At 43.4% G+C, this 23,258-nt stretch overlaps 1 protein-coding gene across 1 annotated transcript; it reads left to right on the forward strand.

Annotated features, from left to right (window-relative positions):
* Positions 1-1,554: 1,554 nt before the first annotated feature.
* Positions 1,555-23,045, forward strand: LOC124613524 (tubulin alpha chain-like). The gene is made up of 4 exons (XM_047142235.1): positions 1,555-1,567; positions 1,747-1,772; positions 1,860-2,082; positions 22,675-23,045. The coding sequence occupies exons 1-4, from the start codon at positions 1,555-1,557 to the stop codon at positions 23,043-23,045; spliced, it is 633 nt and encodes a 210-aa protein (XP_046998191.1).
* The last annotated feature ends 213 nt before the right edge of the window (positions 23,046-23,258 follow it).

The raw sequence follows: 23,258 nt of genomic DNA on the forward strand, positions 1-23,258 counted from the left end.
TCGCTGTCTGCCTCTGGTAGCTGAGTGGTCAGCGCGACGGAATGTCATACCTAACGGCACGGTTTCGATTCCCGGCTGGGTCGAGATTTTCTGCGCTCAGGGACTGGGTGTTGTGTTGTCATTATCACCGTCATTTCAGCCTCACCGACGCGCAAGTCGCCGAAGTGACGTCAACTCGAAATACTTGCACCAGGCGAGTGGTCTACCCGACGGGAGGCCCTAGCCACACGCCATTTCCATCTGTCGCTTTCGTTCAGTATTGTTGCTCCCTTACAGTCAAAATGAATGCTGCCGTGTTCTTAATTTACTGTGATAGGTATGCTGTGTGTTCGAACTGTTCGCAAATCACAAATACTTTCATGCTACAGGCCAGTTGCACGGGCTGATTTATCTTGAATACTCGTGGCAGTAGTGAAAGTATTTCTAAACAACGGTGTAAGCTAACTATTAAACAGACAACTTTCCGCGAATTGTATTGCCAACTGTGAACAACACTTACCGAAAAGCAATGTTATTTGCTAATGATTTCTGAAACTTTTTTGGAAAAATCGTTTCAATTATTTCGTTACGGTGTGAAACTAAAAAGTTTCGGAGGAATCAGTAAACCTACAATAAAAATTACTGTAACAGCCGTACCCGTAGTTGAGCGACTGACGAACATACAAGGAGGTAACAGTAACGAAGTCTACAGGTTGTTCGGAACTTCTAGGACGTGTAGAGAGGAGTGAGTACCATATTTTGAATAGGAGCCCATGTCCGGAAACGTACCGTTTCCCTCCTTCAGGTATGTAGCGACTCCTCGTCTGCTGAGGGAAAAAAGTCTCTTAATTGCTTGTTCTGGTACGCAATAGGATAGACAGGTTTTAACTCCTACAGACTGCTTCTTGTGAGGTCGTATGCAAACTTTAATTTACGAGATTCCTGTAGAGATAGAAGAAGACCTGCGGGCACGAATTCCGGCTGCTGCACTGGAAACTGAAGAGACATCGACCCACTTTGTAAAGCATCAGTACTGTTCTGTACGTACAGTACGCTGGGTTCTTTTTTGTTTTGGAATAATGTAACCATGTTATGTCTAAGTGTTAATACAATCAAATGGGCTTAAGTGGTAAGTGGATGTTTCGTTATTTTTCCTTTCGAATTGTTACCTAATAACTGTATCGCGTCGTGCCTAATTCAGTTCCACAAGCAGAAGTGGATGAGTTACAGCTCTGAATTGAAACAGTAGTAGAACGGAAACGGTAATATTCAAAATATTCTGTGCTCACTCCCTTCTACAAGTCCTAGAAATTTGTAACGGGAATTTCCGAACAGCCTGCATAACTGAAACGCACAATACGTCGTTACCTCATTCTTAATAGTAGTTCTCCTCGTATTCGTTTCTGTCAAATGAGAAGAAGCGCTACATTAACAACATTATCTTATGACTATTTTCAGAATAAATCAACAGCAGTGAATGTTGAAAGAGAGTTAAGAAGGAAACAAGAATTTTGATACTATATTCAAAGATGTGAATATACAAAAATAAGCGAAAAATATCTTGCACCAAAGAAAATGGTCAAGGCACGTAACCTGAGAACCATAGAGTAGTTTCTAGTGTCATATCTCTGGTTTCAAGGAAAAAACAATGTAAACGAAAAAATTGAAACAGTGAAAATATTGCTCAACTCATATTCCCCACACCAACAAAATTTTTCGTAACGTTTTTCTCAATTCAAGTACATAAAATTCTTTTTTATTCTTCAGCTTTAGTCACCAAAATAGTCAATATGGTAAGTTTATTGAAACAATTACTGTAAAATCAAGTTGTGACTGCTACTTGGCGATTTCTATAATACATAACTTCAATTTACTTTCAGAGGGAATGCATTTCAATACACATTGGCCAAGCAGGAGTGCAGATGGGAGATATGTGTTGGGAGCTCTATTGCCTAGAACATGGTGTGACGCCTAATGGCACCATGAAGATTACAGACAGCCAGTCGAATTCAAATAACTGCCACAATTCGTTCTTCTCTGAAAATGAAGCCGGGAGGCACAGTCCGAGAGCCATCATGTTGGATTTAGAACCTACGGTCATAGGTAATGATCAAATCTCTTTTCCCCCGCTCTGTTTCCTAAACCGCGCGCGCGCCTGTGTGTGTGTGTGTGTGTGTGTGTGTGTGTGTGTGTTGATTCACGGGTGGATAGGTTGTTGGGGTCAACATGTTGTTCATGATATTTGTCGCACGTTCCCTACGTTACTGGTCAAAGCCGACGACTGGTATCCGATTGTTGGGCACTGATATACGTATGCTTTTTCTTCGTCTCTTTTTCTCTCATAAGCTAAATCGTTGGGTCTAAAACAATATGTGTCCACTTTTGCCACATTTTTGACTCAGTAACCTCCAGTATAATAATAGTGAACCGATGTATATACTGCGAAATTAAAAATAAGAACCATACTCTCACGGATCAAGAATACTACAGCATAAAAAACTACCTTTTTTAAAAAAACATTCATGGTAACAGGTGAAAGGGCTTTCTGTTCAGATTTTAATGGTCTCCCTTGACAAAATATGCGCAGTCAAGCAAAAAGTCGCACAAACGTCTATCGCAGAAGCTATGATTCAAAATAAGGCAGATCACAGTTCTCGCCAAAGGGAATACGTCTGTAGTTCCATGGGCAACGTGGTCATAAGGGACAGAGAACGGTAGCGGTTGGAAATGGGTGGGTAACAATATCAGACTAATCGAAGAAATCATCTCAGCGTACACCTAAGCGCTTAATGGAAATCTAAATGGGGATTGCCGGATGGGAATTTGAACTCCGCAACTCCCGACTACGGGTACAGTGTTTGAATTACTGCACCTCCTCCATCAGTAGTATCCCCAGAATGTTCAGAACTGCCTACTGCAACAATCGGTACTAAATAGAAGATATAAAAAGTGTACAAAAAGATTCAAGGATATATCCAAAGCCGGTATTTAACTATGTTAGTAATTAGTTATGCTATCATCCTCAATCCAGATCTGTTTTATTCTTACGATAATTTACCGTGGTTACTATTTAGTCCTTCTTATCTTTGTGTTGATAAATACCTAGAAGATCTGTTGTAATTCGTTTTACGTTTTCTCAGATATATTAAGACCCCATCTTCAAGAAAATACTTTTTTTTTCCTGTCGTATGCCGCGCTTTCTGTCATAAGGAAGTTTATTGTTGACATACAATGATTGTAATTGTCGTGATATGTCTGTTTGTCTTTATGTGTGGAGCTCCTCTCAAAGTTCCTTCTACAATGTATTTTTTCCATAATCTTGCCGAAACATAAGGCTTCACACCATAACTGTTCACCATTTGTTACACAGTTTTGAAAACAAAATATATCTTGTCATGTCACGTATTGGCTGATCTCTGATTCCATACAGATAATAAACTCATCGTAAAACATACCTAATAGGAAAAGAAGGCTCATGATTACTATTTCTGTCTTATGGCACGAAGAAGCTCTATGATATCGTTAGCACTTTCCACAAGTTATAAAACGTAAGATGATTCAATTATTAAATATATATGTATATTGTTTTTTAACTATGTAAGTTTTTAATTTAAAAATACCTTATTCCTCTCACCGACTTACCAGTATTCATATTATTTTGCCAGCAGAAGTAGCTTGAACTTATTAAAGACGATACTTAAGTTTTGCCTCCAGGGCGCTCACGTGTCACAAAGTCCCCCACCCCGTTTTACATGAAACCCTGAGTGAAGTGGCGCCAAGTTTAAGACATTGGACTTGTATCCTGGAAGAATAGGATACAACTCTTCGTTCATCCATTTAGGTTTTTCGGGATTGCTCCAAATCGCTGATGGGAAAAGTAATTATTCCTTCAAAAGGAAACAACCAATTTCCTTCCTCAATCCAATCTTACGCTCCCTCTCTGATTATCTAGTGGTCGACGGGACACTGAACACTAATGTCCCTTATCTTTTCCAAGATGAAACATGAACACCACAAATCTCCACTTTCTTTTCTGACTCAGTGTTTTCCAAACCACGATGGCTCTCAGTTTCTTCTGCCTCTATAGCCTAGGTCGTTAAAGCACTCGATTCGAAGGCAAGCGGTTCGACTCCGGACGAGAGAAGAAATTTTCACATTTAGTGTTTGGCAAGCAAGCAGAAAACACATGATAGGATTAAGTTACCAATCGCCAGATTATTTATCAACATCGTGGATTAAATCTCATGCCCCTGTACAGTATCTTACTAGCCATGCCAACAGCAATAGGAGCACCTCACTTCACTGCACGCGAACTCAACGACCACCACCCATACTTCTTCCTTTGCTCGTGTCAAAAGTACCAAATAAAAGCAGATATTGAATACAGAGAATATGAAATACACGTGGACAAATTATTTACCTGATAAGCTGTTGTTGTTGTGGTCTTCATTCCGAAGACTGGTTCGATGCAGCTCTCCTTGCTGCTCTGTCCTATACAAATCTCTTCACCTCCGAATAACTACTGCAACCTACATCCTTCTAAATCTGCTTACTGTATTCATTTCTTGGTCTCCCTGTATGATTTTTGCCCCCCACACTTGTCTCCAATACTAGACTGCTGATCCCTTCATATCTCAGGATGCGTCCTGTCAACAGATCCCTTCTTTTGGTCAAGTTGTGCCATAAATATGTTGTCTCCTCAATTCTGTTCAGTACTTCCACACTAGTTACGTGATCGACCCATCTAATCTTCAGTATTCTTCTGTAGCACCATATTGAGTACAGAGAATATGAAATATACGTGGACAAATTATTTACCTGACAAGCTATTGTTGTTGTGGTCTTCGTTCCGAAGACTGGTTCGATATAGCTCTCCCTGCTCCTCTATCATATACAAGCCTCTTCACCTCCGAATAATTACTACAACTCACATCCTTCTGAAAATGCTTACTATATTCATCTCTTGATCTCTCTGTACAACTTTCCCCCCCCCCCTCCCCCCACACACTTCCCTCCAATACTAAATTGGTGTTCCTTTCATATCCCAGGAAGCGTCCCGTTAACCGATCCCTTCTTTTAGTCAAGTTGTTCCACAAATATCTTGTCTCCTCAATTCTGGTCAGTACTTCCACATTAGTTACGTGATCGAGCCCGTCTAATCTTCAGTATTCTTCTGTAGCACCACATTTCGAAAGCTTCTATTCTCTTTTTATCTAAACTATTTATCATCCTTGTTTCACTTCGATACATGCCCACGCTCCGGACATATACCTTCAGAAAAGACTTCCTAACATTTAAATCTATATTCGAAGTTAAAAATTTCTCTTCTTCAGAAATGCATTTCTTATCATTGCCAGACTACGTTTCATCTTCTCTCTACTTCGGCCATCATCAGTTATTTTGATACCCAAATAGAAATCTCATCTACGACTTCACCTTTCTCGTCTCCTTATCTTGGCTCTGAGCACTATGCGACTTAAATTCTGAGGTCATCAGTCGCCTAGAACTTAGAACTAATTAAACCTAACTAACCTAAGGACATCACACACATCCATGGCCGAGGCAGAATTCGAACCTGCGACCGTAGCGGTCCCTCGGCTCCAGACTGTAGCGCCTAGAACCGCACGGCCACTCCGTCCGTCCGTCTCCTTATCTGATTCCCTTAGCGTCATCTAATGTAATTCGACTACATTCCATTATCTCTGTTTTGGTTTTGTTGATATTCATCTTATATCCTCCTTTCCATTCCATTCAACTGATCTTCCAAATCCTTTGTCTCTGACAGAATTATAATATCATCGGCAACCTCAAAGTTTTTCTTTCGTCTCTCTGAACTTTAATTCCTGTTCTAGATTTTTCTTTTGTTTCAATGTACGTATTGACTAACACCGGGGATAGGCTACAACCCTGTCTCACTCCCTTTTCAACCACTGCCTCTCTTTGATGCTCATAGACTTTTATAACTGTCATCTGGTTTCTGTACAAGTTATAAATAGCATTTCTCTCCCTGTATTTTCCCTGCTACCTTCAGAATTTCAAAGAGAGTACTCCAGTCAACATTGTCAAAAGCTTCTCTAAGTATACAAACGCTAAAATGTAGTTTTGCCTTTCATTAACCTGTCTTCTAAGATAAGTCGTAGGGTCAGTATCGCCTCGCGTGCTCCTACATTTCTCCGGAATCCTAACTGATCTCTGAGGTCGGCTTCTAACAGTTTTTCCATTCTTCTTTAAACAACTCATGTTAGCATTTTGCAACCACGACTTATTAAACTGATAGTGCGGTAACTCTCATACACTATGTGATCAAAAGTATCCGTACACCTGGCTGAAAATGACTAACAAGTTCGTGGCGCCCTCCATCGGTAATGCTTTAATTCAGTATGGTGTCGGCCCACCCTTAGCCTTGATGACTGCTTCCACTCTCACAGGCATACGTTCAATTAGGTGCTGGAAGATTTCTTGGCGAATGGGAACCCATTCTTTACGGAGGTGTTCTATAGGATTCAGGTCAGGACCCAGTGCAGGCCAGTCCATTACAGGGATGTTACTGCCGTGTAAGGATTCCACCACAGCCCGTGCACTATGAACAGGTGCTCAATGGGGTTGAAAGTGCAATCGCCATCCCCGAATTGCTCTTCAACAGTAGGAAGCAAGAAGGTGCTTAAAACATCAATGTAGTCCTGTGCTGTTATAGTGCCACGCAAAACAACAAGGAGTGCAAAAACACGACCACATCACAATACCACCGCCTCCGAATTTTACTATTGGCACTACACAGGCTGGCAGATGACGTTCGCCGGGCATTCACCATACCCACACCCTGCCATCGGATTGCCACATTGTGTACCGTGATCCGTCACTCCACACAACGTTTTTCCACCGTTCAATCGTCCAACGTTTACGCTCCTTACATCAAGCGATGCCTCGTTTGGCATTTACCGGCATGGCGTGTGGCTTATGAGCAGCCACTTGACCATGAAATCAAAGTTTTCTCATTTCCCGCCTAACTGTCATAGTACTCCTAATGCAGTCTGGAATTCCTGTGTGATGGTCTGAATAGATATCTGCCTATTACACATTGTCACGCTCTTCAACTGTCGGCGGTCTCTGTCAGTCAACAGACAAGGTTGGCTTGTACGTTTTTGTGATGTACATGTCCCTTCATGTTTCCACTTCACTATCACATTGGAAACAGTGGACCTAGGGACATTAAGGAGTGTGGAAATCTCGCGTACAGACGTATGACACAATTGACGCCCAATCACCTGACCACATTCGAAGTCCGTGAGTTCCGCAGAGCGCCCCATTCTGCTCTCTCACGATGTCTAATGACTACTGAAGTCGCTGATATGGAGTACCTGGCAGTAGGTGGCAGCACAATGCACCTAATATGAAAAACGTCTGTTTTTGGGGGTGTCCGGATACTTTTGATCACATGTGTACCTCTCTGCAACTGCTTTCTTTCGAATTGGAATTACAACAATCATCTTGAAGTCTGAAGATCTTTCGCCTGTCTCATACATCTTGCACACCAGAATGGAACAGTTCCGACGGACGATAGTCTACCACCAGAGTCTTGTTTCGACCTAGATCTTTCAGAGCTCTGTGAACTGCTTCTCGCAGTATCATATCTCCCGTCTCATTTTCATCTACGTCCACTTCTCTTTCTATAATATTGTTTTCGATTTCATCTCCTTTGTATAAACACTCTATATACTCCTTCCACCTTTCATTTTTCCCTTCTTTGCTTAAGACTGGTTTACTGTCTGAGTTCTTGATATTCGTACAACTCCTTCTCTTTTCCCCAAAGGCCTCTTCAATTTTCCTGTAGTCGGTATCTGTCTTTCCCTTAGTGAAATATGCCTCTAAATCCTTACATTTGTCCTCTAGCCGTTCCTGCTTCGCCATTTGCACTTCTTGTCAGCCTCATTTTTTAAGCATTTGTGCTCCCTTTCGCCTGCTTCATTCGCCGAATTTTAAAATTTTCTCCTTTCATCGGTTAAATTCAATATCTTCCGTGTTATCCAAGGATCTCTACTACGCCTTGTCTTTTTACTTACCTGATCATCTGCTGCTTCAAAATTTCATGTCATTCGTCTTCTGCTGTATTCCTTTCCCCTGTGCTAATGAACCGTTGCCTAATGCTCCCTCTGAAACTCTCAACAACCTCTGGGTCTTTCAACTTATCCGGGTCCCACCACGTTAATTTCCTAGCTTTTTCCAATTTCTTCAGTTTTCATCTACAGTTCACAACCAATAAACTGTGGTCAGAGTCAACATCTGCCCCTGGAAATGTCTTAAAATTTAAAATCTGGCTCCTAAATCTCGGTCTAACCATTATATAATCAATCTGAAACCTTCCGGTGTCTCCAGGCCTATTCCACGTATGCCAACTTCTTTTATGATTCATAAACCAAGTGTTAACCATGATTAAATTATGCTCTATACAAAATTCTACCAGGCGGCTTCCTCCTTCATTCCTTTCCCTCAGTCCATATTCACCCACTATTTTTCCTCCTCTTTCTTTTCCTAATATCGAATTCTAGTCCCCAATCAGTTAAATTTTAGTCTCCTTTAACTATCTGAATAATTTCTTTTATCTGATCGTACATTTCTTCAATCTCTTCATTATATGTGAGCTAGTTGGCATGTAAACTTGTGCTGCTGTGGTGGGTGTGGGCTTCTTGTCTATCTTGGCTATGATAAGGCATTCACTGTTGCTGTTCATAGTAGCTTATCCGCATTCCTATTTTTTTATCATTATTAAACCCACTCCTGTAGTGTCCCTGTTTGACTTAGTATTTATAGCCTTGTATTCACCTGACCAGAAGTACTGTTCCTTCTGCCACCGAACTTCACTAATACCTATTACGTCTAACTTCAATCTATCAATTTCCCTTTTCAAATTTTCTAACCTACCTGCCCGATTAAGTGATCTAACATTCCACGCTCAGATCCGTAGAATACCAGTTTTGTTTCTCCTGATGACGACATCCTCCTGAGTAATTCCCGCCCGGATATCTAAATAGGGGACTATTTTGCCTCCGGAATATTTTACCCAAGAGGATGCCATCATCATTTAACCATACAGCAGAGGTACATGTCCTCGGTAAAAATTATGACTATAGTTTCCTCTTGCTTTCAGCCGTTCGCAGTGCCAGCACAGCAAGGACGTTTTGGTTGATATTACAAAGCCAGATCAGTCAATCAAGCGGGCTATTACTCCTGCAACTACTGAAACTTCATAACCAAATGGCAATTCTTCTTCCTTTCTCATATGTTCCGCGTGTTCAGGATACTCTTGTTTCCATAGTTCACTCCTGGTTTTTCTGGGATCTCATTGAAGCAGAGCAGAATACTGCAAGAAACTCATTCTGGACTTCAGACGAGCTCAGGGTGACCGATGTTCATGAACGGGATGTGCTGAGATGTCACAAACCTTTTGCCGCTCTATATTAGCGGCCACTTCACGTCTGATATCGGGCAGGGCTCTGTCTGCAAATGATACAGCCTCTGGGTTGGTGTTGGTTTCAAGCAGCCTGTGTATTCTCTACAGGTTCCATTCAGGGCAATATTGACAGTTTACATGAGAAGATTTATGCCTCACAAGACTAGCATATTCAGTAGCAGAGTGCTGGGACACTTACTCTTACTTTATGAGGCTCGACACCCATCCAGACTCAGTTACCTTATGAAGGAAAAATGTGTGTGATAAAACCTTTTCCCTGATGTTGATGTTATGTGTCTTGAAGGTTAGAGAGCGGTCCAAGGTAATGCCATGGTAAACTGGAGCATTACAATGTTCCAATTGTTTTTCTTCCCAAATCACACGCAGCTTCCGGCAGACTTATTTGTTCTTCAAATTAAAGGCGCAAACTTTGCTTTTCACTGGATTTGGCTGGAGATGACTTTCCTCATAGTAGTCTCAAAGCACTTCAAGGGCAATGCTGAAGTTTTGTTCCACAGTCTCAAACTTTATACTCTGAGTTACCAGGGCCAAGTCATCTGCATACAGGAAGCTCTTTTCTCATTTGGCTTTTGGTTACGTAAGCCCCACAGCCACACGTTAGTGTTGTCTGTTAATTTCGAATACGTTATTTATAGGTTATTCTGAGATTCTGAGATACGCTGTCATCAACATCCTCCTTAGCCATTCTACATTCACTGCTGGACAAAACGTCTCCTACAGACTTCTCCATGCGTCATGGTCACCACGTACATGCAGCCGGTTTGCTCCAGCATGTTCACTAATGTTATCTACCAGCCTTATATTGATTGAGTAGTCGTCACCGTGCTGAATTCCAGCACTACGAAAAAACTTCTCGGTACGTCTACCGTAAATGTTCTAAGTTACATGTCCTTCCCCACTACATGCCTTTCGTTACAGTCATAATTATGACTTTCATTCCAGTTTGTTCCCTCATAAATTGCTCAGTTTTCCTTTACTCTTGACAAATCTCAAGAGGTATCTCTCCACTGTCCGCTGTTCAATCCTCGGTTGCCGGTGTCTCGCTGCCATAAACCAGAACTGGCCGCACGCTGACAGTAATCATTCCTTTTAATATATGCTGCCTTACGAACAAAGTGAACCACCCAGAAGACATGGTTGGATGTCAGTGTAGCTTCCTACATGTAAACATCATTGATGGGTATGTAAATGATTAGAGCTGCAGTTCTCTGTAACATGTAGAACGGCAAACAAAGTGCGTTAATGTTGTTAATGTTTAGTGTTGTTACCAGGCCTGATATGGTTTCATATAATGGACCTGAACGGCGTTAGATATTGAATGATCACTATGAAGAACACGGAGATGCCGCCTTCTAATGTGAGATAGCGTTATCATCACCTGATGGAATAGGAAAGGGGCCTCATTATGAGTCTCTATCTGGGTGGTTGGTCGAATTGTGCGATACCCATATTTGTGGGATCTTCGGCTGTGACAGTGACCCAATGTTGGACTGCATGGCAATGGACTGCATGACAATGTGAGGACAGAAATACTCGTCATTAACGTTCCGGTCGATCACATCTGACCACCACAAGGGAGGATCGCCCTACTGTGCACCAAACGCCAACCTCCAACTCCAGAAACCAAGATGTGGGGAACTATTGGATACGATCACAGGACTGATTTGGTAGTTTTTTGAAAGATGATGTGAAAGGATGACGATCTAATAACATCGCTGCAGCATTATGTGTCATCTCGCATCATTCGTCAGAGACCATAAACCGTCCTACTAGAGAATTATTGTCCCATGCGTAGGCTGCCGTCAAGATTGCAACACAGATGGCTGCTTCTGGAGAGATGCCATGACTGAATCAGTGTATGCATCAAAACTATGAGGAGTGCAACGCCGTACTGACAAGTAGGATTATACTGCCAAGTTCTTTGTAAAATTGACTCTATTTTGTAATCATTACACATCATCTCAAACTGTGAAGTTTCGTTTCTTCCTCCCTTTGTGAATGCTTCACTTTTTTGTCACGCAACGCATATATAAAGACAGTCTCGAAAATTGTTTTTTACAGACAGTATTTTCGTCCGTTTTTACTTACCTTTTTATTTTATTTTCCTCTTTTTCCAGCCGTTTTCTAGCACGCTAAATACAAAACTAATCAAATGGCTCTTTGACTAATTGTTAATTAGTACTACAGTAACGGAAATGGGAAGTGTTACACTTGAACACCTTGACCAAACTCTACCAAACTGACACTCTATCTTGTCCATTTCTGTGGGATACGTTGACTGAAGTTTCATACTTATACGAGTTTATTTTCAGTACACCAAAACGCTACGCCTAAAGATGATGAATGGTTGAGTACATGGTGCCTATTGAGTGTGCCTAACGTTGGGCCACAACACAACTTGCCCAGGGGTCGGGAATGTGCAGTTTATCGCCATCTTTCGGACTTTGAGAAAGATCGAATCATTGGCCTGAGGGGCCTGGAAGTATCATACGGACATATCGCACAGGCATTTGACTGTAGTGCCATAACTGCAGAACAAGTGGTGACTAGTTGGACTGGGGATAGCACTGTGGCAAGAAGAGTAGGCGTAGGTCCTTCCAGAAGGGCTCACCACGACTAGATTGGCTCTGATGAGTAGATGGGTGACACAGTTGAAATTCGGGCAAAGGTTACAGGCGGTGTCACCATGAGCAGTCAGGAGCAGATTGCTGTAAGCTGGTTTGAGATCTCGAATTGATATGTGTCGCTTACCACTGACACCGTACCACAGACAACAGAGATTTGCAACATACAGACCCAGGATCAACTGGGATACTGAGTGCCCTCGTGTGATGTTCAGCGATGAGTCTCACCTTTATCAGTGATAGCCAGATTAATGCCAACCTTCTGTAGACGATCTGATATAAGATTCCAGGGATCAGCGATTCCCTCCAACTCCAGAAGCCAAGATGTGGAGAATTATTTTTCAAGGAAGATTCCGTGTTCGCCAGTATATGGAAATAATGGTACAGTCTGTTGTCGTACCCTTCGTGACAAAGACACCAAATGGCATATTCCAGCAGGATAATGCAAGGCCCCACACAGCAGTTCGCACCACAAATGCATTGACTAGCCTGCCTGGCAGCTGATTTCTCACCCATAGAGCATGTCTTGGATGTAATGGGCAGTCGTATGCTTTCATATCAGTCTGCAGCTGTCAGTCTATATGAAACGACACAGCATGTGTTTCTGGTATGACAAGGAAAACCTCCAAGATGAGAGGCCATATACTTCCAAGACACAACGAATACAAGAGTGTATTTGTGATCCGGGAAGTCACACCTCATGGTGATCTGGTGAGGAAAATCAGTTTCCAATTGGAATGAAAGTTTAATACCCTGTATTTGATGACCACCACCACTAAGTTAGATAAATGTTGGACTGACGCTTAATGGTGAAATTTTATTTCCGTCAATGTCTTTTTTTAATTTCGATGCTTTGATTGAGCCTTATTTTAGTGTTATGGTAATTGAGTTTCAGGCATGCTTCACAATCATATTCTGTTAAGTTCTACCATTCGTCACTGAAGTTCCCTGCACTGCAAACAAATTTATGTATCGTACGTACCATGATGTGCAAAACTTAAGGACGAAAGTAACTTTCGGGTGATGTGTCACTGCTAAGTAACATACCTCGATGGAACTTAAACCGTACATAGAAAGAATCGCTAAAGTATAGCACAGAACGTAACTGAAAGAAATACACAATGAGACGAAAAGAAATGCCACTTTTATTCACAAGCAATAATTACACTAAAGTCACTGCGATTCATGATGGTCCCCTGGATATTACAAAAGGCAGCACATGGTTCTTAATAGTGTGTGTGATCACCACAGACTGCAGTGCATGCTCTGCAACATGCTCCCATGCTGGACAAGATTGGTCAGAAGTTCTTGAGATAGAGCGTTCCATTCTTCCACCAGCGAAGCTGACAACTGCTGGATGGTCGTTGGTGCATGTGGACGTCCTGCAGTACGTCTCCCCAATGTTTCCCATACGTGCTCGAAGTAATTTGAGCCTGGGGAAGGGGCAGGCCAATCTATTCGCCGAATATCGTCTGGTTCCAAAGACTCCTCCACGTGCGAAGTTCGATGTAGTAGCGCATTGTCATTCAAAAATATAAAGTTAGTGCCGAATGCACCCTTGAAGAGAAGCACATGAAGAAGCAGTACAGTATCATTCGAGTGTGCTGTGTTCAAAGATTGGAGGCCAGTACGCCCACAAAACATTATGCCTCTCCACACCATAACAACAGGACCACCAAAACGATCATGTTCGACCATGCTGGACATGGAACGCGTAATACACCCAGGAACATTGTCGAACATGATCGTTTTGGTAGTCTAGGTATTATGGTGTCTAAATAAAGTAACAAAACAGTAAATAAATACCATTGTGTGCATAGTATGGCCACATACAGAGTGTTCTAAAATTCCACTTACAAACTTCTAGGACTTATAGAGGGAAGTGAGTAGGCAATACGAGGGGCGTTTGAAAAGCACGTGCACAAATAAAAACTACTTACGTGTTTGGGGTAAACCTTTTTTATTTTTCGACGTAGTCATCTTTTAGACTTATACACTTCGTCCAGCGCTGTTCTAATTTGTTGATTCCTTCCGAATAACAGGAATTGGTTCAAAATGGTTCAAATGGCTCTGAGCACTATGGGACTCAACTGCTGAGGTCATTAGTCCCCTAGAACTTGAAACTAGTTAAACCTAACTAACCTAAGGACATCACAAACATCCATGCCCGAGGCAGGATTCGAACCTGCGACCGTAGCGGTCTTGAGGATCCAGACTGCAGCGCCTTTAACCGCACAGCCACTTCGGCCGGCAACAGGAATTGGCCAAGTCTGCAAAATAGCTATTAGTTGCTGTAATCACCTCCTCATTTGAATAAAATCTTTGCCCCGCCAGCCATTTCTTGAAATTGGGGAACAAATAGTAGTCTGAGGGAGCCAAGTCTGGAGAATAGGGGTGATGTGAAACGAGTTGGTATCGTATTTCCCTTAATTTTGCAACCACAACTGCTGAGGTGTGTGCTGGTGCATTGTCGTGATGGAAAAGGACTTTTTTGCGGTCCAATTGCCGGCGTTTTTCTTGCAGCTCGGTTTTCAAACGGTCCAGTTATGATGAGTAATATGCACCTGTAATAGTTTTACCCTTTTCCAGGTATTCGATGACGATTATCCCTTGCGAATCCCAAAAGACAGTCGCCATAACCTTTCCGGCTGAAGGACTGGTCTTCGCCTTTTTTGGCGCAGATTCTCTCTTGGTAGCACATTGTTTAGATTTTTCTTTGGTCTCAGGAGTATAGTAATGTATCCATGTTTCATCCACAGTGGCGAAACGATGCTTAAAGTCCTGCGGATTCTTCATGAACAGCTGCAAACCATCCTTGCTACACATCACACGACTCCGTTTTTGGTCAAGCATGATCAATCACGGAATCCATCTTGCAGATAACTCTCTCATGTCCAAATGTTTATGCAAAATATTATGTACTCGTTCATTCGAGATGTCCACAGCACTAGCAATCTCACGCACCTTAAATCTTCCGTCATCCATCACCATATCATTGATTTTATCAACGATTTCTGGAGTCGTAACCTCCACGGGGGGTCTAGAACGTTCAGCATCACTTGTGCCCATATGGCCACTCCGAAAATTTTGAAACCACTTATAAATTGTTCTAATCGAAGGTGCAGAGTCACCATAATGTTTATCAAGCTTCTCTTTAGTCTCCTGAGCCGTTTTGCCTTTCATGTTTGATCACCACACGAAATTCTTCTTCGTCCATTTTTCCACAATCGCTCGACTTCCTTGACGTACACGAATGCCAAACACAAAGAAATAGACCAATATGGCTGAAACTTGGTGTGCGTTCTTTGCAAAGATGCTACTAACTGAACACGACCTCGATATGCGCCGGTGCTGCCATCTCTCGGACTTTGCACGGACTTTTCAAATGCCCCTTGTATTCTGAACTGGATCCCATGTACGGAAACGTACCGCTTCCGTGTTAGAGCCGTTTGAAAATATGTTTGCTAGGTAGGTTTGGAATAGACTGGTCATGATGGGGGTGCTTAGGTCGGAGCAGATGATGTCATCTAACGTCTATCCTACCTCTCTGACCTTGTTCGAGCCTCTTTCACATGTTTGTGAGTGTTAGAGCAACGTGGTTGAGTACAAGTTTGCAAGATTCACCAACAGGATATTCCTGTATGGCGACGTTCACAGTAATAGAAGTGCTGCTCGTCGCTTATATCAATACCGTTACCCACAGCATCTGACTCCACTGCACATCCTTTACGCCACAATTATGCAATGGCTTCGAGAATTGGGTATGTCCACCATCAGCAAGGATGATTGTGGTGGTCCAAGGAGAGGCGGCACACCCGAATTGGTTTGACTGTTAACTATAGTGTTTATTAAAACTCATTAAGTTTCCTTTTTGTTTCTTTGCTTATTAATGAGTGCAGCTGTAATACAAGTGATGTACTGGGTCACACGTAGTAATGGTTGTAGCATGGAAACGGGCTCCAATTCAAAATATTATCTACTCATTCCCTTCTACAAGTCCTATAAGTTTGTAAGGGGAATTTTAGAGCATCCTGTATATATTATTGTTATTATTATTATTATCATTATTATTATCTGCATCGAGACCCTGTAGGATCATACAAAGCATTCTGCCTCATTTCAGCATTATTTCTGATCTTCTATGATTCTCTCTTTTTTTTTCTCCATAAAGTCTCTTTCTATCCTCAGTCCACATTGTTCCTGGTTCCTTTTCGGACGTCATTCTCTGACCTAACATTCCACTTGTATATCTTGTTTCAGTATATGTTTCTATCATGAATTTCTATTGGATCGATTTGTGCTATGGTACTGTTGACTTGAGGCCTAGTATGTATGTCAGAATTCTGGTGGTGAGCCTTTTTGGTAGTAGCGGCTGATGTGCCATAGAACTTAAACCTTCTTTTTCAACATCAAAGCAATTACTATGAGACATTCTAAAATAAAAGCAAATATTATTTTCAACGATAATGTAAGTTTTGTAAAAGACACCCCACATTATTTCTTACGAAATCATTAACATGAAACATCACAAAAAGAATGGTGTTGGTTGCATCGCAATACGTCAAATACATCTCAATAAATTGCAAAGTGAAGTTGGCGCTTCAAATAAACAAAAGGTGCCGCTATTGTACATCCCAAGATGCAAGAGGGAACCCCACATTGCTCGCAATCGAGATGTAATTGACGTTCCTCGATGCAACAGACACTGTGCTTACTGCTGTTTACATGTTATCAAGTGCACTGGAAAGAATGTTCAGTCACATGACTGTATACAACCACCCCTCTGTTAGATCCCTGATCAGACATTAATAATGTCACATGACTGTATACAACCACCCCTCTGTTAGATCCCTGATCAGACATTAATAATGTTATAGTGGGACAAAAGCGATCCTCACCCCAAGCACCATTATCCAAGATGGCGGCGATGGAGTCATCAAAGATGGCGGCCTCGACGTCATCTGATGACGTCATCCAAGATGGCAGGTTTTCGTGGGAAGTTTGAATTTTGGCGGGAAGACAAGACAATTGGGCTACCTCCAACAACCGACCACCCCCCCCATCCCCTCCCCTCCCACAGAAAATGGCGGAAAGTTCAAATTCCACCAGAACAATGCAACACACCTCTACTTACCAAAGAAAATGGCACGAAGATAGGTCACTTGGGCTACCCCCACTATCCTAAGTCATTCGACCACTACCTCTTCCTATGGATTGGCTGGAAAAGGACTCAGCCTGTGCTGGATGTAAGTCTTTATTTTGCGTGCAGTACATATTTAACCAATTTGATCCAGTACAGCCATCCAGTGTATTCACCATGAGGTCCGGAGTCCAACTGACCTAGTACACAGTACCACCACCAGAGGGTGCTATCATCTGTTCCTTGACATAATCCAAGATGGCGGTCTGGGGTGGGGTGAAATGGTGGGAAACAGTGTGGTCGCCATGGGGTAGGGGGGTCCAACTGACCAAGCACACAGTACTGCTACCAGAGGATACTGTCCTCTTTTCCGTGTCATAATCGAAGATGGCAGGGGGAAATGTAGGGAAACAGTGTGGTCGCCATGGGGTACAGAGTCCAATTAACCTAGTACACAGTACTGCCACCACAGGGCGCTGTCGTCTTTTCTGTGATGTAATCCGAGATGGCTGGGAAAAATGGAGGGAAACAGTGTTGTCCCCATGGGTTCCGGAGTCCAACTGACCTAGTACACAGTACCACCATCAGAGGGCGCTGTCGTCCATTTCGTGATGTAACCCAAGATGGCTGTCTGAAGGGGAAAATGACTCAGTGTGCGCTGGGCTGATGGAGAGAGGAAGGGGTGTACTTTATTTATTTTGGAACAATTTATTTAGGGATAGATTTTAGATAGTATATTATCACAACAATACAAAACACACGCTCTGACATGCTTGGGGTCATGCCACACATCCTACAGACCTGTAAACTACTCGTAAATTACTGAAATAACACTCTGCAGACATGCAAACAACTCCTAAATTACCGAAATAATTTCAGTACTCAGCACACAGACATGTAAACTGCTTCTAAATAATGCAGTGCACTGATGTGCAGACACAAAATCGACTCGTAAAATGTCCAAATAACGCCTAGCACAGCCTACAGAACTGCCCACAAAATAATGCAACAGACATGCAAACAATGTGCGCAGGCAGCCCCCGCCGCCCCCTATCCACTGGATTGCACAGGAGGCTACTGCATATGCTCCCAGAAGTCGGGATGCATTGGCAGCTGCCAAGCCACACACAGGTGCCCAGTTTGGTTCCCTCAAGCATGACTCAGTGGCACCTTTTCATACTTGACACCTGAGAAATTTCTCTCGCAATACGTGACAGGGGGCAAAATTAGAACAATTACACAAACAGAATTCGAAGCACAGTCTTACACAAGAGAAACAAATGGCTGGAATTTTCGGTATCCTACAGCTACAGGTCTGGAGATGTTCTAATGCCACAGTAGCGGATGAGTGATGGCATCCCCGCCAGAGATCGATGGTCTGCTTCAACTTGTCTTTGAACACTTGCTTTCTCAGAACTTTCCATACCTACCTTGCCTCCATCTTGCTCGAATCAGTTTCTAGACGCTCCTACGTCCCAGCACAAAGGATGTCTCGTGCATGAATGGAGCATTTTGTACAGATCACCATATTGCACTGACAATTAAACCCTGCAAAGTGGCCTACAAATCGCCAAATACAGAAAGACTCTTAGTCAATTACACTGCTCTTCCACTGAGGACAGGAGCTTGAATATTGGATTCCTATCTTGCACCATACAAAATCAGCCCTTTTACATCATTCGTACATATACCATGAAGACAGACAGCACCGTATATACTCCTCACAGCACTAGATATTTCCCTGCAAGGTTGGTGGTCATCCACCCCCGACGGGTGACCAGAGCGCCCTCAGCAGACCAAAGTCACTCTCAGAACAGTTCTACAAATTCAGGCTCGTTCCCCTCCCCCCCCCCCCCCCCCCCAGGCACAAACGCGTTACTGTTTCCGGTCCTTGCTTGCTTGCTTTTTGTACACACATCTCCAGGCTCTGGAATTACAAGAACACATGTATTTTCGCATGGTTTGCCATAATATTATACCATTTTCGCGGTACCTCTCAATATCAAATACACTGCAATATCCTACCGATCACTCACGTAACATTATTCCAAAGATGTGGACTGGAAATTATTTTCTACAAACCCGAAACTTTAGCTAGGTGGGGCATGCTGTAAATCACTGACTAACTAGAAACTTGTCATGTCTGCGAAGACATTTACGCGGAAACTCGAAAAAATAGAGAAAACTGATATTTCCATTAGCATGTACCGATGTCGGTGATGTAGCAGATTCCAATCATCCCTATAATTTACAAAGTCAACCAAGGTGTTTCTCATGTCTAGAGAACTGGGAAACATGTCTTACACATGCTAGATGCTCACCGCACCACAATCGATCTTCTTTCAACTAAATAAAGGCTCGATATGTGCAGAAGCAGTCAACTGAACAATTTACATGGGAGGGAATAACAGTCCAGTGCAAACGCATCTCCATATTCAATCTTCTCGAATTTCCACACCATCATGAAAGCTATCCAACACAGACTAACTATCAGTTCGCTATTCGGTCGTCTAGATGGCAACACAGTTATGTCATCTACATTCATAAACTCCAACAGGCCTCTCCATTCGGACAGCTCCTACCATTAACGGGAAACATGAATCATCCCCACGCAGGTCACTGGCGCTGCACACCAAGCATGCACAGGTAGAATCATCACCCTAAGAAATCGGTCACATATATATTTTATCCCTGTACTTAAAACTAAATGCTACAAATCGCAGCCTCAGTTGAATGACATTCAACAATGAGCAAAGTATCGGAAATACACCCTGCTGACGGCTGTGGCTCCGGAAATAGAAATATCAGTACCATTCTTATGACTTGACATACTCTTCCCGTAACTATTACAGTACTCGACATCAAATCCATACCTTCCTTAGGAATGGACGTAGTCATTTCCTTTGCACATGTCAGAACACAAACATATACTTTATAAGCCTGATGCTCAAGGCAAACCTATCACACACCCCCTACTACAAAATAATACTGACCGAAAATCAACGATGGGTGGACATGTCTCATACGTTTTCCTTGCGAGTGCTACCACCGTGTCTTAGGAAGAGAGGTTTAATTGTTGAACAAACCGCCAGATGTTAAAAAAACCCAATCCCAACAACTACTGTATGTTACTGTCACAAGCGGTCTTGGTTCTACATGTGCACTCTCGTATCCATGTTAAAAGCTATATCAGCTTACAGCGCCATCTATCACAAAGCGAAAAAAGTATATATATATACTCGGTGTTCCCGTACTGGGTGTTTCCGTAAGAGCTTGTAAAAATTTAACAGGACATAGAGGATGCTTCACTGAAAAATTTGAGACAGGGAACCTGTGGTCGGAGAAGACAGCTTAAGGAGATAATAGGAATAAAATCAGATTACTGTGTACTTTTTTATTTACATTAGTTAACTGTAAATACCATGATTGACACAATGAACCTGTATCTTTCAAAATATGCTGAAACTGAGGGCCATCAATCTCACTGCAAGCATGACATCGGTGAACAAGTTTCTGGCGTACCCTGGTGTGCTGCGAATCACCATCACAGGCAGCTACAATTCTGGCAAATAATTCCATCTCCATATCCGCTGGATTCTCATACACAAGTGACTTTAGATGTCCGCCTAGGATATAATGAAGGGGGTTCATGTCAGGTGACCTCGCAGGCCATGGAATAGGGCCTCCCCTTCCAATGCAGCGACCAGGAAATACTCTACCAGTACTGCTCCATCGTACTGTACTGTATGTCTCTGAATAGCACTGAGTAATAAATGGGTCTGTCGTTGATTCGTAGCACGTTCTTCATGGGACAGTCTAAACATGACACAACAGAGCCACCTTATGGACGAGTAAAGTAAACAAAACCTGCATGGTGTTCAAAAATGTTCAAATGTGTGTGAAATCCTATGGGACTTAACTGCTAAGGTAATCAGTTTTACCTCCTTATTTTACAATATTTTAAACCAGCATCCCGACCATGTACGAGTATTTACGGATGGCTCTAAACAGGGGGACTCTGTTGGTTGTGCTGCTGTTTTCCCTGATCGAGTCGTCAAGTTGCGGCTTCCTGCGGCGTTTACCATCTTTGATGCCGAATTGTTTGCGATCTTGCGGGCATTTGAGCAGATGAGATGTGTTCCCAGTCTTAAGTTTCTCATCTGTTCTGACTCCCTGAGTGCCCTTCAGACCATGCAACACTTGTACCCAGCGAATACGGTCGTCCAGAACATCCACGATGCCCTACTCCACCTGCAACGGCAGGGGAAGGATGTTTCTTTCTGCTGGGTGCCGGGGCACGTGGGTATTAGGGGAAACGAACTGGCGGATGTGGCTGCCAAAGATGCATGTTCCCTCCCTCACGTTGTTGAATGTGCCGTCCCCCTCCATGCTGTTACCTCCCTTTTGCGTTTTCGTGTTTTGCGTCAATGGGAAGAGGAGTGGCTGGCAGTCGGTGAAAATAAGCTGCGTCTGGTCAAGGCCACCACGCGGCCATGGCGTACGTCCTAACAGTCATGCAGGCGGGATAAGGTTCTCCTCACTCGCCTCCGCATCAGGCACAGCCCGTTACCGCATGGTTTTTTACTTCGGCGGGAGGACCCCCCAATCTGCAGTGCTTGTGGCGTCCAGATTACTGTCCGCGACATTTTGCTTGACTGTCTTTTATTCTCTGACCAGAGGGCGGTGGTTTCCTTGCCACCGGATTTGCCCTCTATTTTGCAAAACGACGCAACGACTGTGGTCAAGGTCTTACGGTTTTGTGTCTTGTCCAATTTGTTGCCTCGGATTTTAGGGAGAGGATTTTAATGTGCTGCTGGGTGACTGGCTCGCCCAGGTTTTAGGTAAGAGGTCCGCCAGTCATGATTACCTGCTTGTTTCACTTCGATTTCTGTTCTCTTTTCCTTGTGTTTCCTTTCGTTTTTTAATGCGTTTCTTCTCCTCTTGTTTTGCCTCTGTATGTGAGGATTTGGAACTGAGCCAGGTCTGTGTCTTTTAGCCGTTCTCCTTGTTCGGTGTCCGTCTTCGTCCCTTCACCGCGTGTGTTCCTGTTTCTATGCGTTTGGGCGCTGATGACCATGCTGTTTAGCGCCCGAAAACCTCAAACCACAAACACACACACTCCTAAGGAGAAACACATACACCCATGCCCGAGGGAGAACTCGAACCTCCGCCAGGACCAGCCGCAGAGTCCATGACTGCAGCGCCTGAGACCGCTCGGCTAATCCCGCGCGGCCCTGCATGATGACTTCGTGGTAAACACGCTCTGACTGCTTCTTTCCTTGCAGGAAATAAAGAATATACATGTAAAGAAACAGTACACTACGTGAAAACTTGTACGTGTGTGAGTCTGTGTGTGTGTGTGTGAGAGAGAGAGAGAGAGAGAGAGAGAGAGAGAGAGAGAGAGCGAGAGAGTGGACACGCGCACTTGAGAGAAAACCGTGGTGAGAGATGACTGTCTACAGACCAGGTGCGCAGTGGACAGTACAGGGAGCTGTACCACCCAGAGCAGCTGATATCCGGCAAGGAGGACGCAGCCAACAACTACGCCCGCGGCCACTACACAGTGGGCGCCGAGTTGATCGACGCCGTCATGGACCGCGTGCGCAAACTCTCGGAGCGCTGCGACGGCCTGCAGGGTTACATCGTGTCGCATTCGCTGGGCGGCGGCACCGGTTCTGGCTTCACGTCGCTGCTCATGCAGCGGCTCGCCGACTCCTTCCGCAAGAAGACCAAGCTCGAATTCGTCGTCTACCCAGCCCCGCAGGTAAATGCGCAACGTGTGAAACCAGTCTCGCGCCTCTGTATCACCATTAGGTACACGGAGATTCCCTAGAGTGCCGGAGAAATTTGGACGCAGAGATATGCGCACAACAGGGTTTTCCGGAAATTTGCGGTCACCAGTTTTGCCAGGGAATTTGGGTACCGATTGCTTGGGGTGCCGAAAGGCCTTCCTCAGGCTGGAGGTTTCCGCAAATCTCCATTTTAAAGCATTCATGCTCTTATCTTTCCAGGCACAGTCAGTATATAAGGGGTTTCACATGTTCAA

This window comes from Schistocerca americana, chromosome 4, assembly GCF_021461395.2.
Source record: "Schistocerca americana isolate TAMUIC-IGC-003095 chromosome 4, iqSchAmer2.1, whole genome shotgun sequence".
Taxonomy (NCBI): domain Eukaryota; kingdom Metazoa; phylum Arthropoda; class Insecta; order Orthoptera; family Acrididae; genus Schistocerca; species Schistocerca americana.

Excerpts from the sequence above, each read along its gene's own strand:
- LOC124613524 (XM_047142235.1), top strand. Across the intron at positions 1,773-1,859 it reads TCACCAAAATAGTCAATATG|AGGGAATGCATTTCAATACA; the intron begins GTAAGTTTATTG and ends ATTTACTTTCAG. Across the intron at positions 2,083-22,674 it reads TTTAGAACCTACGGTCATAG|ACCAGGTGCGCAGTGGACAG; the intron begins GTAATGATCAAA and ends GACTGTCTACAG.